At 42.9% G+C, this 17658-nt stretch overlaps 1 protein-coding gene across 5 annotated transcripts in view; it reads right to left on the reverse strand.

The window, feature by feature from the left end:
* The window catches only part of klhl29 (kelch like family member 29), a 225089-nt gene that overhangs the window by 73637 nt on the left and 133794 nt on the right, over window positions 1-17658 (reverse strand). For all 5 annotated transcript variants that reach the window (XM_032543533.1, XM_032543535.1, XM_032543537.1 and 2 more), the window contains 2 exons: window positions 8793-8931; window positions 1749-1945 (listed from right to left, as the gene is read on the reverse strand). In XM_032543533.1, the coding sequence (XP_032399424.1) occupies window positions 1749-1945; window positions 8793-8931 (336 nt within the window). The remainder of the gene's footprint in view (window positions 1-1748; window positions 1946-8792; window positions 8932-17658) is intronic.

The raw sequence follows: 17658 nt of genomic DNA on the forward strand, positions 1-17658 counted from the left end.
TCTTTCCTAAACAAACATCAGCCACTAAATGTCACCTAACATCTGCTAAATCACAACTAAACAAAAGCCAAACCAAAGAGCAAATGGAAGTGGGCTTCATGCTAGGGCTGGGCAATATTTTATAAATCGATATTGTGACATGTGACTAGATATCGTCTTGGAAGTGGCGTCTTTTCCTGGTTTTACAAGCTACATTACAGTAATACAGTAAACCTACCAGACTGTTCCAGCTGTTCTGTTATTTGCCTTTTCCCACTTAATCACTATATCCACATTACTGATGATTATTTATCACAAAAGTCATTTGTAAATACTTTGGGAAAGCAATAATCGTCAACCCTACAATAATCATTATTAGAGTATTCGGTCAAAATATCGTGATATTTGAATTTCTCCATATCGCCCAGCCCTACTTCTCGCTGCATCAAAGTAGGGGATAGGGGCTGAACAAAAGGCTGCTGGGAAACGTCCCTCGGTTTTTCCATTAGAGCAGATGAGCGTTATTAAACTGGGTATGCTCACATACGCAGAACATTAAGTTACATAATCCGTTCATCAGTTTATTAAAAGCTAGACAGCCCTGTTTCCAATTTAATTTGTGTAATCAGTTTTAGTGGAGACAATGTGAGAATTTGAAAGCCCCTCCCCTTGTGGCCAATGTATGAATAAAAGTCACAATTTGGAGCATGATGTTAATTCACTTTAACTTTGCGATTTCTCAGAGAGCAGCAGGCAAACAATGAGGGACTTGGGATCTCAAGTTGTGTGAATAAAAGTCAAAGTGTTAAAAGTAGGTCGAGGAGATGTTATTTCTCCTCAGTGTATTTGTTCCAAACTTCAATAATATCTGACACGGTATCAATTTCTCTTTGCTCAAGGACGAACGCTTGCGCCTGTGTTTTCTCCCCTTCTAATGTGCTGAAATGTCATGAATCATGTTGAGGAAGAATGGATTGACGTCTCACTGGCAATGAAGTCTACAAATGGGTTTCTCCCCCCCCCCCTCACCCACCCCCACCCACACCCACACACCCCCACCAGAATCATGAAAAACAAATCAATAATGTGGACTGCTGGTTCTCTGTTACTTTCTTTTCACTCCTTTCCCGCCGATGACCTTTTTGCTAACATGCACTTCCCTTGTGTTACCGATAGCCAAAACAATTTATTAAATGGAATGCAAAAGTTGACATTTGCAGCTTTTTGGTTGGTTACCCACTAAAAATCTGGAACATGCCTTTTGCGTTTCATGTGACCCCATGGGCCCCCGGAAGCCCCTCCCCCTCCTTTACTCCACTTTCTGTACCTTGTCTAAGTATTAAATCTGTTTTGCTATTTTGTCGATTCTCTCGTGGTTCAGGCCAGAGGATTTGACATTTAAGTGACAATTGTTCCTTGACCTTTTTAGAAATGGAACCCTGTGCTGGGTCTCGCCCACTGGGATGAGATCAGAGGCCCCGCTCCTAGCAGAGCATTAGCAGGCAGGATTCTCACACGGCTGCTCGCTTTGGAAACACGACAAAAAACAGGAGCGTGCTGATTCTGGAGTCAGGGAGGATGTTTAGGTTCGGCACAAGGCATTCTGTGAAGTTGTGCATAGTGATGAAGCATGACAACGAATGAAAAGACACGAGGTTGCAGCTCCTGCATGTAGCAGGAAAGATTGCATAGCAATATCTGATGTAATAAGCGTGCATGCTCGCTGATATAACCCAGACAGACAGTCTTGTTTTCTACGGTGTTCCTACCTAGGAAGGAGACACAGACTTTACAGAAGGTGTTGAACTGGAACTTGTTGGCGGCCTCCAGCAGCGTCTTGGCGTTGGCGGAGTCGATGACCAGCGATCCCGTGTAGACGAACTCGAGCAGCAGCTCCAGCACGTCGGCGCTTATGTTGCTCATGTTGAGCTCCAGTGTCTCCCGGCTCCTCGTCTCCCCCGATGACCTGGTCAACCAATCATGGCAGAGGCGAGTTAGGGAAAAACAAGGAAAAAAAAAACAAAAAACACCACAACAACAAAACAAAAAGAGGATAGGTACACGGATATGTGTATGCTACAGACAACACCCATAACACACCTGGGCCAGTACGAGAGTGGGGAGAAAATAAGAGAATCATTACACAACAGGATAACAACGTAAAGTGAAAAAAGGGACAGAAACAGAACTTTGGATGGTTTCTACTTGTCTATGGGGCTAGCAGATTTGCAACTATATTGCTGCATCTGAAACAAAATGTCCTCTCTGAACGGAGATTAGGCAAACAAAAAAAGTTATTGCTTTCTTTCAACAGGCATGCTTATTACATGTGTGTTTTCATGTATGCATAGTTTCAGAGGTGGACATGCATACATGGCAGGGTACATATGAGCTATCAGGCGGAAAACAAGAGAGAAAGAAAGTGACAGCACAGTTCATACACTGACACAAGACACAATGGAAAGTATGCTGGTTAAAGCACGTTGTGTTGGAGAGCGCTCGCGGTTCGTGGGCCTACACCGCTGCCTTGTGCGTGCGGAATGTCAAAAGCAGAGCATCCACTCCTACTGGCGTGGTGTAAGAGGTGCCTGGGAGTGCTTGGATGAGCAAATTAAATAGAATATGATATCCCCGCGTACTGCAGAGCTTGAGATGTGTGAGGTATTGGAGGGCTGCTTTCAGAACTGGGCCACGTTGTGACTTCACCGGGATCAAATGGCAGAGATTAGTTCACATGCTGGATCCCCCCCGGAGAGGTATGAGAGCGTTAAATAACACCTCGCCACCAAGGTTTAATGTCCCATGTGAAACAATAATCCACTCAAGGGCAAACTATATGGAATCAAGGCCCTGCAGAACGCATGCCCCCCCCCCCCACTACTGTCTCTGTACCTGCAGCTATGGGCATCAACAATATGAAAAGTAGCCCACATTAAGATGGATGAAGGCTGTTCTCTTCTGTTACTCATGGTAGCACGATGATAAAGCTCTGTCTTTTTCTGTTTTTTTCTGTGTGTGTGTGTGTGTGTGTGTGTGTGTGTGTGTGTGTGTGTGAATGTTGTCTTTTCTTTTTCTGTTGGAGCCACTGGTTGGACTACAAATCATGACAAACATCATTATTAGTGAGACACAGACAGCAAAACAAACAAGATGAGACAGGTAATGAAATGGTAGAGTGAATGAGGAGAAATTGTGTGTATGAGTGTGTGTTGGTGTTTTTTGTGGGGGGGGGGGGGGGGGGGGGTGCTAGGGGGTCGATGAGAGGAAGCAAAAGGAAGGGAGGCGGGTGAGGACAGTTCTTCCACAGGGACCAGCAGCCATCCTTCTGAGGGAGGGGTTGGGTTGTTCCATGACTGTGCCTTTGTCTTTTAAATAAGAGATATCCCCGCCCACCCCCAAAATAAAAATCCACCATCACACCTAAACAGAGCCTTTGTCCCCGCCGCAATAATCATCAGTAGCCTGTAGTGTATGAACTGAGACATTAGTCGTCATTTAAAGCGTACTCAGGAGGTGAGAGGGGAGAAGGACATCCAAAAATAAAATGAAAGACAATGGCGTTTGTCTCTGCGTGGACATTGGCTGGAAAAACCAAGGTAGTTACTCTCTTTTTCCTCCTGTAAAGCAAAAAGCCACATAGTGTTATTGCCCTTTTTCCACACAAAGCCCTGCAGTGGGGGCAGGTAGGAGGACGAAAAGAAGGGAAGGGGAGTGTTGTTTAGGGTTAAAGTGATGGAGAGGTGGGGAAGAAAAGAGAAAAGGGGGGGGATCTAAAAATTAAAGAAGAGCATGCTCATCAACCTGCTCAATTAGTGCAATAGGAACCAGCTCGAGTGGCAGTTTGTTTTGTCTGAGCACTTATGTTATGGAAATGACTTTTCTGGAGCTTCTAAAAGAGGGTGGATATTTATGCTGTGTCTGATTGCAGACTTGAATTTAAATAGTGAAAGAGGGAGGCAGGGAGGACAGAAGAGACAGAGGAGGAGAGATAGGGCAAGGAGGTCCCAAAAAAAAGAAGAAAAAAAGATGGGCACACTCAGGCAGAGAAATTTGTTTGTGAAAAATGCACCACTTATTCAAGAAGAAGTCTTAAAACCAGCAGAGACTGTCAAAATGGTGGTGAGCAAAGGCTGAGAGGGGAGGGGAGACCGCCACACACACACACACACACACACACACACACACACACACACACACACACACACACACACACACATTACAGGGAATACATTTAGCTCTTTCTTACAAGACCATTTATTCTGTGAAAGTACATACACTACCAAGATATGTTAAGATAGCTTATTCAACAGACACTTAGCCCGACACTGTCTGGGCTAAAAATGGCTTGCATTTACATGTTCTGTCACAACATAAATCTGGAATAAATTATAAAAAAAATAAACAAATATAATGTGGAAGCTTTATCAGTGTTGGATTCCCGGTTTTGCTTGTGTTTGCGTTGTGGTATTGAGGCCATGGTAAGGCGCCCCAGAACAGCAGGTGTGATACTGGAGACTTCAAGGCTATCTGGCTGGAACAAGTCCAGTTCGTGTGAGACGCTCTGAAGGACAAAAAGGACAGTGTGACAGGTGGGGTGTTTAAAAGCCCAAACCTCCGTCCAAGTGTGAACAAGGGGCCATCAGCAGGGGAGAAAAAAAAAACCTGTACATGGACATGGGAGTGACAGAACCCTTGATACGAAAACTTCCCTTGAAAATCGAAGTGTATTCCGAGGAGTGGGGACAGGAGGGCCATCTGCAAATGCCAAAAGGTTCACAATCCCTCCTGTGATGTCAGTGGAGACTCGCAGCTTCACAATTAAGGGGTCACTTCACTGAATTAAAAAGAAGGCATCCTCTCACGCACCTTCAGTGACATTTAGCTCTACATTAGGTTTATATTTGCCTGTGAGATTTCTGTCTTCACCCAAACACAGTGGTAGTCAATGGAATTTAATTTGTGTTGCTCATGGCATTACAAAAAGTTGATCCAGATAGAAGGTCCAAGTTTCCAGGAAAACTGCTTTTTATCAAAGAGAAATGCTTCCTATGAAAAAGGTTATTCTTGGAATTGGACACTGGGTCTCATGTAAGGACCACTCATACTAACAGTTCTACAGATGGACACGTGACTGATTCAGACAACGGGTCACATTCCCTAATTATTTGTATAGAAATTAAATTCATAAGTGGTCCTACAAGTCATACTAGTAGGGAACAAATCTGTTCAAAGGGTTTGACTCAAAGTATAGCACATTACATTACCTTAAAGATTGGATTTGGAGTTGAAATGTTAGCAAAATCAACTAAAAAAAGTACAAAATAATTATTCTGTTCACCAGATCATCATCTACACGGCTTGACAATTTACTGTTTAACAAAAATTTCTGATGACACGCTGTTGGATTTTGTATTCATAGTTTCTAATTTTCTGACAAAATCTTGTCATCTTTTGTTATCGGCTGATTTCTGACAGCAGGACTTAAAGCTCTGCTGTGTGAAATTCTTGTTTTTCTCACACACACACACACACACACACAACACACAGACACAGACACAGACACAGACACACACACAACACCACACACACCACACACACCTCTAAAACAAACCCTGAAACTATCTGCATGGCTTGATATCACTACAGGTGTGTGAGAGTCATTTGAGGGAACTAGCCAAGCCAGAACAATGTTGCTAATTGGAATTTGGGGGGTGGGGGGGGGGGTCCCTGTCTTCCCCTCAGGCTGAATGGAGCAGTAGGAGGCTGAACAGTGCTCTGCTGCAGCGTTCACACACAGGGCCGACACGGTAATGGGCTTTAACGCAGCTCTGTACCCATCTCATAGTCATAACACTAGCTGACTCACAAGCATGGAGAACTCATGGGTCCACAGAGGGGCAAGAAGGAAGAGAAACAAATGGCATGGAAGCATGTGTCAGGACTGCTAAGAGAGTCGGCAGCTTCTTTTTTTACATTACTGTGGTGCAGGAGATGCAGTGGCAATAAATTAAATGCCTGCAGAGCACACTTATTGAAAAGTCCTGAGGGGTAAAATGGTATTACCGGAGATGATCGGTCCCCCTGCTCTGTGCATCGGCCCTTTAAAGGGTAGGGTAATAGGTTTTTGGGTGGGGGCGAGGCTAGACGTGTGCATAAATTTTGGAGCGCCATTAGACCTTCTGGTATCGTGGGGGGGGGGGGGGGGCAGGTTGAATGAACACTTACTGTAGGGGAGACCTGAATACGTGAGGTGAGGGCGGTAAAGTGGAGGAGCACCCCGAAAGGAGGGAGGATTTTGTTGAAAACACCATTGATTTTTTTAAGCACATTTTACATTCTCATTCCGTGCAGCTAAATTCCGTCTCTTTGCCAATTAGCACATTATTTTTTTTAAACAACTTAACGGCTTGGTGTGTGTAGGCCAGGGAAAATAAGGGTGAGGTGCACTCCCTCAAGTAACACTCTACTTCTACTTTCTTTCTGACTAATGACAGCCTTCCTGGATAACCCCCCCGCCACACACACACACACACACACACACACACACACACACACACACTTCCAAAATACAGACACATACTGTACACAGACACACACATACACAGCGTGGTTTCGTAGTGAGTTAACAGGGGGTCTAAACGGCAAATGCCTGCTGAATGAGATGGGCGTGGAAGGGCGGGCGGGATGTGGCGCGTATAAGGAGATGAAGCTCCTTGCTCTCTCTCGTTTTACCTCATAGAGATGTGGGCGACCCACATGTAACCTCGGCATAATTCCAGCTGCACCGGAAAAGTGACCTGAGCTGCCCGCGGGAGGCCGTAACTCAACGACAGTCGGGCCTTTGGCTCTCTTTGCTCCTCTCTGCCTGAGCTCACATTTTGTTCATTTGTTGTTTTTTCTCCCTTCCCTGCCAGCTCTGCGCTGTTGCCCTCTTCTCGCGCGGCTCTCATTACCATAGAGCCAAGGTGCCACATGCCTCGGAGAATCTACAGCAGTCACCGTTGACGGTGTCGCATTAGCATAATGCTGATGAGCCTGAATTCATTACATCAGACCAAAGACGTCGTGCAAAATGAAAAATTAGTATTAACAAATTCATTAGATATTCTCCAGCGTGACGTCAAATGGAAAAGATTTCTATTTTAGATGTAATCTGGTGAAAAATGACAGCGTTGTGACAATATAAAAGTAGTTTCACAACTAATTAACCAATTAATGAGAAGTTACTCTATTAAACTGCCAAACTAAACAAGAGAAATCAGACAAGGTAGGCAGCAGCAGGCATGGGGATGAGCTTGATGAAATTCAGCCCGCTCTTCTGGGAGACCCGGTGTCTTTCAGGGGCCCCCGCCTTTGAGCATAAGTAATCTGGCTTTGTCCCGGATAAGAGGCACAGACAAGACAATCTGATAGACAGGCTGGCCAGCATGGGGGCTTCAGTTCTCTCCAAAGTCACTTCAGTCTGTCAGGAAGCTTCTCTACTATTGTCAATGTTAAAGGAAGACTCAGTGTCTCGGTTTTTATTCATGGGGCGTGTACGAGTGTAGCTGCCATGGAGATGAGTGGCCCTACGGACGTGGCTTCTCTACCTCCGTTCCCTCTCTGGTCTTCCTCACTCCATTCCCATTCAGGAGGAACAAGTGTATCGGTGGCGAGCGAGCAGGGCAGCGGCGGCTGATAAGCCGCTCTCAGCTGAGATCGCAGCGGCGGCACGGCTGCCGGACAAAGTGGCAAACTTCCCTAAGGCATCCCGGGCTACCGCTGGCGACTGTGTGTGTGTCTTCTCTGTTTGTCTTTGTCTTCGCTCGCCACTTCATCCCGAGCCACGCGAGCGAGAACAAATGCACGCTCGCACGCAAACAGCAAGTCGGCAAAACAACTTTGGCTCCAGGGGACTCTCAATCAGGCTAAAAACACCTGCAAGGATTTGAAGTAAGGATGAGGACATTAGGGAATTATGGTATTCCCTACCCAGAAAACAGGGGCGATAAAGAAAAAAAAAAGACATACTTGTGCTATCAGACTTTACACAGTCACAAACACATCTAGAGACACTAAAAAGGACTATAGCTGACACACACACACACACACACACACACACACAAACAAACAGCCCAACAACAATATGGAGTATGAAGGGCAGAATACTAGGGGAATACTTAGATCCACATCAAATGAATACATTAGTGAAGGGTGGTGTTAACCTGTGAAAGTGGTGGTTCAGTAAGCTGTCTCAGATGTGCTTTTGTTTTGTCCTTTGTTTATGACTCTGAAATGTCTTTTTTTATCACACTAACCAAGATTTATTAGCATATGAAATGGCTGTTTTGCAGCAAAAAAAAAACCCCAGCAAGAATTAACAACAGAAAAATATGGTAGCTTGGGAGACAAAAATCCCTCTGCCCACAGAAGACAGCGTGGCTTTGGCGAATTACCACCCAAAGCGTACACCGTTTGATTCTTTTGTTTTGGCCCTTTGGTGAGTTTTAAAACATCCCCAGTCATGGAACATTTTCCCTGCTCATTAAAATGGAAATGTGGTTAAATTGCCCTACATGGGGAGGAAAGGTAATGACGAGGGTTGACCTTTTTCCTCTCCAGTTTCCGATACATTCATTTGAACGGGGAGAGGAAGGAATGGCTGCTGGCCCTGTGTTAGGAACCAAAGTCTTCACACACCTGCAAGAGAGAGAGGGGAAGGGAAAAAAGGAAGAAGAAGAAGAAAAAGAAAAGAAAAGAAAAGCGACACAAATGCGCCCTATGAAAAGAACAGATTGGATCAACAGCTGGTGGGAGGGAAAGCGAAGGCAAACCTTTTCACCAGGTCCTTGAAATACAAGCTGCAGGAAGCTAGAACATTTTGGTGGACTTCAAACTCTTTGCCTTCAACAATTATTTTCAGGTCTGTAAACTCTTTCGCTCTGCGCTGTTGGTTCAGCTCCTTCAACATCTCTGTAGAACAAGAAAAAGAAACAGACAACGCCACATTTGGGTTTAGAATTGTTCCGCACATACATGAGCATCAATAGCATGACAACAAGAAACAGAACATCATGTTGAAAAAGGGCAGATTATGGAACACAATATTGCTGGCCAGTCTTAAGAAACAATGCTTATTATTTGATAGAGAAAAAGTGACGTTTGACTTCAAACATATGAGAGATGTGTAAATACACATGTAGCAGAAAGGCTGTACGTAAAATAAAAAGTATATACACTGTACTGAGGAATATGCAGTACCCAGAGCATGCCACTGGATACCCAGAAACTAGGATTATTAAGAGAAAAGACACATTTGGCTGTATTTGACTTCAGTAAATTTACAATGCAGCACCAGAACTTCAAGGAAGGGAAGCTGAATGAGATTAAAAAGCATCTAAAAGAGATGTGGGCTGAAAACAAAGCGCTGTCAATGCATTATTTATATTAAAATAAAATTCTTTGGCTTTTCACAAGCGCTCTACTCGGCGAGGAGTTGACCTTCAAATGTGCTCATCCCCAAATCACCGAGTTCTCTCTCTCTCTCTCTCTCTCTCTCTCTCTTTAAGAAACCCCCCCCCCTTCCCACCCTCGTCTTCCTCTCTGGAAAGAAAAGAAAAAGAGGTACGGAACACAATCTGAGAAAACATGCTCGGAGCGAACCGATCTGTTGAAGGCCACGGAACACGGGGAGTTGTACAATGTGGGTGTAGCAGCACCATGTTGGGCCTGGCCTGGCTGTAGCGTTGGGTCAGGGGAGCTTGTTTCTCAGAGTCTTAATGAGGCACCGTGAGGGGTTGCTGAGAGGGATAATCAGCGGGAGACTAGCAACTTCTTCTACGGCCTTAGGAGGGATAAATAACAGCGTGGCTTTGTTAATCTCCCATCGAAGATTCCACTAAAAAGAGAACAATAAGAGACTCCAAAAATAAGCTACAGCCATATTTTGGAACAATGTGATTATAGAGGGAGCCAGCTTCCATACTGTCGTCTGCGCATAAGCATATCATCGAGACTGCATGCTGTGAGACAAAGTAAACATCTATTTGGCAAAAAAAAAAGCAGTCTGCGTTGTACAGTATCAAGGCACATACTCCATGCTGGGGGGAAAGATAAGCAGTAGCCACAGTTTGAGAACCATAATGACTAAGGTAAGAAAGATGGCAAATCCTCCTTTAATCAGCGGAGTTCTTGAACTGTGGACGCTACCATCAGTTCTTGCTTAAACACGGCAATCTGAACAGTGGCAATGCTATCTTTTGTTGTCAGTAATGTGTAACAAGTGAGAGAGAGCGGATGTGTGGATGAATATGTGCTTCGCACAGCGGTCTAGCCATTAAATGTGGGAAACTGATCAGACCTCTGATTGTATTGGCGACACCCACGCTAAAAATAAAAGAGTTGGTCTTTATCATCCTGAAAGAGGTCTGTGTTCACGCCAGACTCAAAGCAGGGATTTAATTAACCTGGAATGCCCCTTCCCCTCTATTTGGCTGGAATATGCACTCATTTAGCTCCTTCCATTCTTCTGACTGACAGTGGCGGCTCAGCTCAGCATTAATTCGGTAGCTGAAATTATACAGTATAAAGACACATGCCAAATAAGGTGCAATTCAGAAGCACGCTTTGGTAAAAGCCTTGTTCTCTGAGCGGCGCATCCTTCAGCGTTATCGCATCAAAGAAGTATTGACCAGAAAGAAAATGACCTGGTTATTAAACATGCTGAATACCAAATGGGGAGGGGAAAAAAATGGGTGCAGTCTTTGACAACATGTCTGCCGTACCTTGGCGAGATGCACAGCTAAAATGCTAGAGTGAGCCACACACATGATGCACACGCAAACACAAAGGCTGGCATTTGCCTTGTCTTTCATCCATCTCTCTCTCCACTCTCCACATTCCACTCCACTGCTGCTGCTTGTCAGTTGGCCAGCTATCTGATTACTGTGTGGGCACGGACTGTGAATAGTGAATACACAGTAGTTTTGAGTTTGCATTAGTGAATCTCCAGCGACCGATATGGCTCTCACCTCCAATCAGCCACACCGCATACCATCCGTTTGCCCCGAGAATAGAGAAAAGTGAGAAGGGGGGAGACAGAGAACTCCACTTGTCAGCAAACAATGGCCGCCTCCCTTGGAGCCGTGCAGACACACCTGAATGCGTGATGGAAAAGCTAGTTAATGCTTCTTGGGGGTGGGTCGGTGAGCGGCCTAGAACAACTCATCACCACCGGGGAGCATGAAACTGCACAAGACGGCCCCATTCTCAGGTTTGGCACGGAGTGTGGTGAGGCAGAGCCGTGTTCAATGGGACCACGGCGGCATTGAAACACCAAACGTCTCAATGCTGTTTAAGGAAAAAGTCTCTTGAGGACCGTCAAGTTCTGCAACAGACGGAGAAAATAGTGTTTGTTTTGTGGGGAGTAGACAGAAATTCTCAAAGGGGGATCTAGTGCTACAGCCCGAGTATATCATGGACTGCAAACAGTGATGAAATGCGCTAGGGTGGTATCCTGCCCCAAAGCCGTTCACAATAATAACAACGCCCCGCGCCAGCGCTCCGTGATTGGTTGACATACTGCACATGGGGTATGGAACCAGCGCCAACTCTGCTGCTCAGCCTAGTAACTCCGCTGTCAAACATCTGAGCGTTGTGACCAATGGGGTCCCGGGAGCGGTTTCCAGTAACCTATGAGCGTGCACCAGGCCTCCCTACGTCTCTGTGAGGTGTAGCAAGTCGTTCGCTGAGCTGTGATAGGCTGATGTAAAGGGCAACGCAGCACGCCATTGGTAGCGGAACTTGGAGCCATTTTAGGGTTCTACATGTATGTTACATGCGTCTCTGTGGACCCACCATTTTGTGTTGAAACAAAAATCTAAATTTTGAGACACAGCTTGATAAAAACATATTTCTGTGATTCTTTTTAGAAACCAGCCTGAGCTTCTTTGCGCAATATGTGAAAAGTAAAAAAGGCATCTTTGTGACAAATTGTTATTTTCACACGCGGAGAAAAGGACTTAAATTGTTTCTTAAATATAAAAATGAAACGCACAGCTTTACATAGAAATTGCTACAAACTCACTGGATTGAACTTTCAGATAAGTCACTCCTAAATGTAGGTTTTTGTTTGGTTATAATGCATGACCATCAAACGGTTTCAATTTCTACGGCATTATTTTTTGATAAATGAGAAAGCAATGTGTTGACACGGTAAAAACTGAGAAAGAAGTGTAAAACAATAAGGGGGATATGAAAGGGAAGCTGGTTACTGAAGATAGGCGATATGACGCTCTGTGAAGTAACGCGGTATATAGTAAACATAGCAAAAAGGACTTTGACAATTTTGTAATCCATTTCTGAAGGATTTTCCCCCCCTTGTTTTTCTTCTTCTCTGATAAATATTGTGTCTCCACAGCCCAAGTAAACATAATCATCCACATATCTCCAACTGGATGGCATCCTATGTTGCTGATGTGTTCACCCTGACCTAATTGTTCTCCTTCAAGCTTTCAACAATCAATTTCCTCAGACACTTGCAGCTTAATTACCCAGAACAAACCATGCTAGATGATCAATAATTCAATGTACAACTCCGCTATAATGACTTTTCTTAAGCTTAGAGGACATTACTGCATTTTTTTTAACTGAAGCAGAGCATGATCGTTTTCCACACCACATATGAAAATGAAATGTAATTAATTTTTATCTTCAAAGCCGCTAGATGATAAAAGCAGTAAAGGGACTCTTTTACTAATATTCTGTGAAAATGTCTGACGCTCAAAAAAAAAAAAAATCCTTCAAAATAATCTCAAATGAATGAAGACGAAACAAATTTGATTTCCTACTTCTTGATTTAATTGTAGTTTTCTTGACTGTTATTTGTTCAGCAGTACATGCTGTGTCTGTATTTAATTCAAACCTATTCCATTTTTTAATAACCAGGAAATACAAACTAAAATACAATTTACCACTCAAATTAATTTGTTTGTATTTCATGGTAAGCAACGACACTGATCTAAATGATGAAGACACACATTTATAAAAATAACGAATGGTATTATTGATGATTATTTATGGAATCACATACAGTATTAACCTTTTTCATAAATGTAACATTTTTAAGCAAAAGGTTAAACTGACATTTGCAAAACAATCGCGCAAAAATGTACTATTTTCGTGATCCTTCTAATAATGTACTTTGAATTAAGTGAGGTTACATTTCGCGGTCTATTTTTAGCTCACGCAGGCTGGACTGAGGGAGTTGGATCAAAATAGGCTTCCTCGTATAAAAGCCTTTTGATAAGTAGGGTCGCTTGAGAGATTCCATGTCAAAGAGGAACAGAATAAGAAGATCGGGCCAAGAGCATGATTCATAGTACATGCACACAAAAGAAGTCTTTCCAAGCAAAAAGCTCCCACAGTGTTGGGTTCCCCGAAACATATCTTTCCCCTGCAGAGCCCAAAGGGCCTGAAACCCCAGAGTGGTTGATAATGTCTCCCATGTGAAGTGGCGCTCCAATGATAAAAACAGAATTAGGCTGAATAACTGATACGATAGTAATTAGGAATTCATGTAGATCTGAGCAGTAGACAGATGGATATTTGGAAGAAGCTGCTTTCCCCATGCTGACTTTTACAAAGCAAACACTTTCTGACTGCACGCATTAACTACACCCACCAGATGCAGCATTCAGCAGGCGGAGAGATGGTCAAAAGTTTACCATCAGCACAAGTTGTTGGATAACGTAATCACTCTATTCTGCAACCTCCGGCCCACGGTACAACAGCCAAAAGGCTCTATTCCAGCTCTGATGCCGAGGAGCCATTTAGACTAAATTCTTAGGAATGCCATGACTGACTGCATTTTTGGGATTTTTCTTTTTCTATCCAGCTGAACGTTAGTCAAAATCAGGTCAAATCCCCAGACCCTAGGAGGATTTTGTGAGTGAGCTTGCTAAAAGTGCAAAAGTCACTCAAATAAAGCTGTTCAAATAAAAAATGTCCTCTTCTTGGCTTTTTGCATGATCCAACTTTAGAGCAATATTTAGCCAGAATAAAATGGCAATAATACAAATTCCTGTATTATTGTATGGGTGCAATTGGAATTAAGAAAATACTCATTAAGGGTTTGACATGTCAATTGCATTTCAGAATTCCATTAACATGCATCCTGAGTTGTCTATATAATACAAAAGAGAACCAGAAGGAAGGCAACGATGAAAAATAGAAAAACAATTGTGAATTCTATTACATTTCATTTGAAAATTTAAAATCTCCCAACTTTGCTACATTTAGCTCAGCAATTTGTATATCTTAAGTCTCATATTTTAATATTTAAATTTAATATTAATTATGTGGCTTGAATCTTCTTTTCATTAAACTTTTTTTTTATTGCTCATTAGGCTGAACTAAAGCCCTACATTAAATCGCTTTAAATAAATAAAATAAACCAAAATGTCATTTGTCAACATTTAAATGTATTTTATTAAAAAAACTGATTTAAAGTATACATTTCCAGGATTTTTTTAATCCGGGAAATGTATACTTTAAATGTAAAATTGCTATATTTTAGGTCATTTTGGGAATGTTATTGACTCAAAAGTTTGTGTAAATGTATGCAATAATCAAAGTATAGAAATTTAATAAATTAGAATTTTTCTGATCCCCGCATAATTTTCAGATGTTTGGTGTTATAACCCTTTTAAAGAAATGTCTTTTTATCAATATGAATGAGTGGAGTTTTACTTTGTAGTGGTATTGAGTAGAGCTCATTAGATTTCACTTAACCCTCCATTTGTGCTTGGGACAAATTTGACCCCTTTAAAAAAATATCTATATCTGAAATATGGGTTTCTTTTTAACCAAATTACCACAAAAAAATGGATTGGATTCCTTACAACGCTCTTTGCAAATACAATTGATCATTTTCATTCCTGACTACACTCATCTGTACGGTCCTCTGATCTTAACTATTAGTCAAATAATTCATAATTTCTGCTTTTTTAACTCAAATATTAGGTGTAATTCTATTTATAAATGAGGGTTATTGACCATGAATTCCAAAAAGTAGTGTAAAACTAGTGGTAGTAAGGTGGTGTTAGTGAAAACTAAAAAAAAGTCTGAAACAGGGATGAAAATGTCAAATCTTTTGACCTGGGAGGACAACAAAAGGGTTAAAGAGAAGTAAATCAAGAATAATACATTTTCTTCATCTACAAATGTCAAATTTTAGTGGTCACAGAATTTTCCAAAGAAAACAGCACCCGGTAAAATCCCACTGATATGAATCATGTGCTATTTGCCAGCACAAGAAAAAGCAAGGAGGCCACCACTTTTCCCAAACATTTCATAAGCCATTTTCAACACCACCACCCTCAGCTCAGGTCAAATCAATTCAAAAAGCCACCGTGGTGGCTGAATGTCAGCCTGCAAAATGTCAGGAACGCTATCGGGCCCCTCATCTAGATCCCATCTTCTGAACAAATGATGCTTTGCCTCGATAAAAGCCCACAGAGCTCAGGTGTTAGCCAATCTAGCCTGGACCTAATTACTCTGAGCAGTCTCTAACACATACCTCTAACAATCACCGCCACACTCATTCATGTGCCCACTCCCAGCAAATCAGCTCATGCACGCCATTGGAAGTCCCCGTGACTCCTTGAGTCTCTAGCAGTCCTGATTTCAGTCTGGAAGAGAGCACTGGCACCATGTAGCCTGAGAGAATAGTCCATGAGGAGGACGCTTTAATTCTCCCCTGCTCGAATCTGCTGAGCTGAGCTTCTTGAGCCTCAGTGCTGCTGTTAACCTGGACTGAGCCAGGGGAAAGGGAGAGTGAGGAACTTGGGCCCCTCAAAGACACCGTCTGGGCCTTTGTTGCCTCCTTCAATAGACAAGGCAACAACAACAAAAAAGACCTGGAGTAGCAAAAGTTGTTGCACTCTGCACTCAAACCTCTACGTACTGTACACCCTCTCGTCCACGGGGCGGACGTGTGTGGACACACACACAACAGCAAACAATTTGCACTAGTAGAACAAAGCCAAAGCAATTCCAAGTACAGGCTCAGAGGAGGAAGAACATTAACAAAGAGAGCCCTGGGAGCATCTGTTGGCCTGCTGCAACACTCTGACAGGATGGCTTGCAACGCTCTCTTGGTCTTTGTGTTGTGTGTGTGTGTGTGTGTGTGTGGTGACGAGATGAGGAGAAAGTCTCGGGTCCCGCCAGGCGCAGTGACTCTCATTAACCAGGCTGGAGGGACAGTGGGTGACATCCTCCCTTACATCAGGTTTTAACTAGAGGATACGCCGGTGGCTAGCAGACAAGCACACGGTCCTATCTCTTCCTTCAGGTGCTGCAACGTCTAAAAAAAAATGAAACGCTGTAGTCTCTTCAAGTGTGTACTGAACACTGTCTGCTGAAGACACAAAGGGGAAATAAGTGCAGTAGGTTACAAGTCAGGCTGGTTACGGTTCACAGGAGGTTAACATTATGGCAATACAGTACAGCTCAAAGAATCCCCCCCCTGGTTTTAAACAGGAGTCGCTGCTCCTGAAACTTACAAAATGTAAGAGTGGGGCACAAGGTTTTTCTTGGAAAACAACTACCAGAGAAGCTCTGCAGTGAGCCTTAACTGCGTTTGTGCTAACTATAATTTAGAGTGCTTATGTTATCCGAAACATTTGAATGATGCTCACATAAATAAGCAAGTAGGTACTCTTCCAAAAAATGTGGCCATTTCTGGTCATCTTTCCGTCTACAGTGGAATGATGTCAGTATAAAGCAGATCAATAAATCGTGCTTTCTACAACGGAACAAACAAGATTAGGTTTCCGAATGATATGCATCACAGCTAATTACAATTTAATCAGGATGTTGCTCTTTGTGCCTTTGTACGATCATTGCTGGCGTGAAAACATTTACAAGCTTTTATTTTGGAGTAACACATCTACCTCTTCTCTTTGCAATCAATGTAGAGCGACAGGAATAACTCTACCACAAAAATAACTGGGACATGACTTCGGTTCCAAAATAATTCAAAGAAGAAGTGTTGAGTTTATGCCAGCTGAAAAGCGTTTGAAAATAAGAAAACGAGTCATGATACCCGTTTTCACCTCCAATTGAAATGTTTCAGGAGAATGAGAAGGACTCCAAGGTCTTTATTATAACACGGATCGAAACCGTGTTTTCACTATAAGCTAGTCTTAATTAGGTGGTACAGAGGTAACACTGCTGGTGCCAATAGCAATAAGTCTTAAAGGGGATAGGTGTAATCACACACACTTCAATACATGCAATAACACATTGTCATAAGTGACAAAGATGTGTATATATTCATATTTCTGGAAACCATGTGTGTTAGTGTGTGTGTGTGTGTGTGTGTGTGTGTGTGTGTGTTCCCTATATAGCTTTCTCACACATAATTATAAGTGCAGGCTGTTTTTGGGCCGGCTCAAAATGTGAAAGCCAATACGGTGCCAACCTACTAATGTGACAATCCTTGTAGTAAAACATACCGTGTTTGCATTTTTTCCATCAAACGTCACTTAAATAAAAACCCATGCGAGCAGGGACACTGGAACGGAAACACTATTTACACGTTTAACCCTTGTGTTGTCTTCCCGTTAACCATGAATTTGTCCTTCCAGGTCAAAATTGATTTTTCGTTGTGCTTTTCCGATGTTTTTGTCGCTTTTTCTG

The sequence above is a fragment of the Etheostoma spectabile genome, chromosome 18, assembly GCF_008692095.1.
Source record: "Etheostoma spectabile isolate EspeVRDwgs_2016 chromosome 18, UIUC_Espe_1.0, whole genome shotgun sequence".
Taxonomy (NCBI): Eukaryota; Metazoa; Chordata; class Actinopteri; order Perciformes; family Percidae; genus Etheostoma; species Etheostoma spectabile.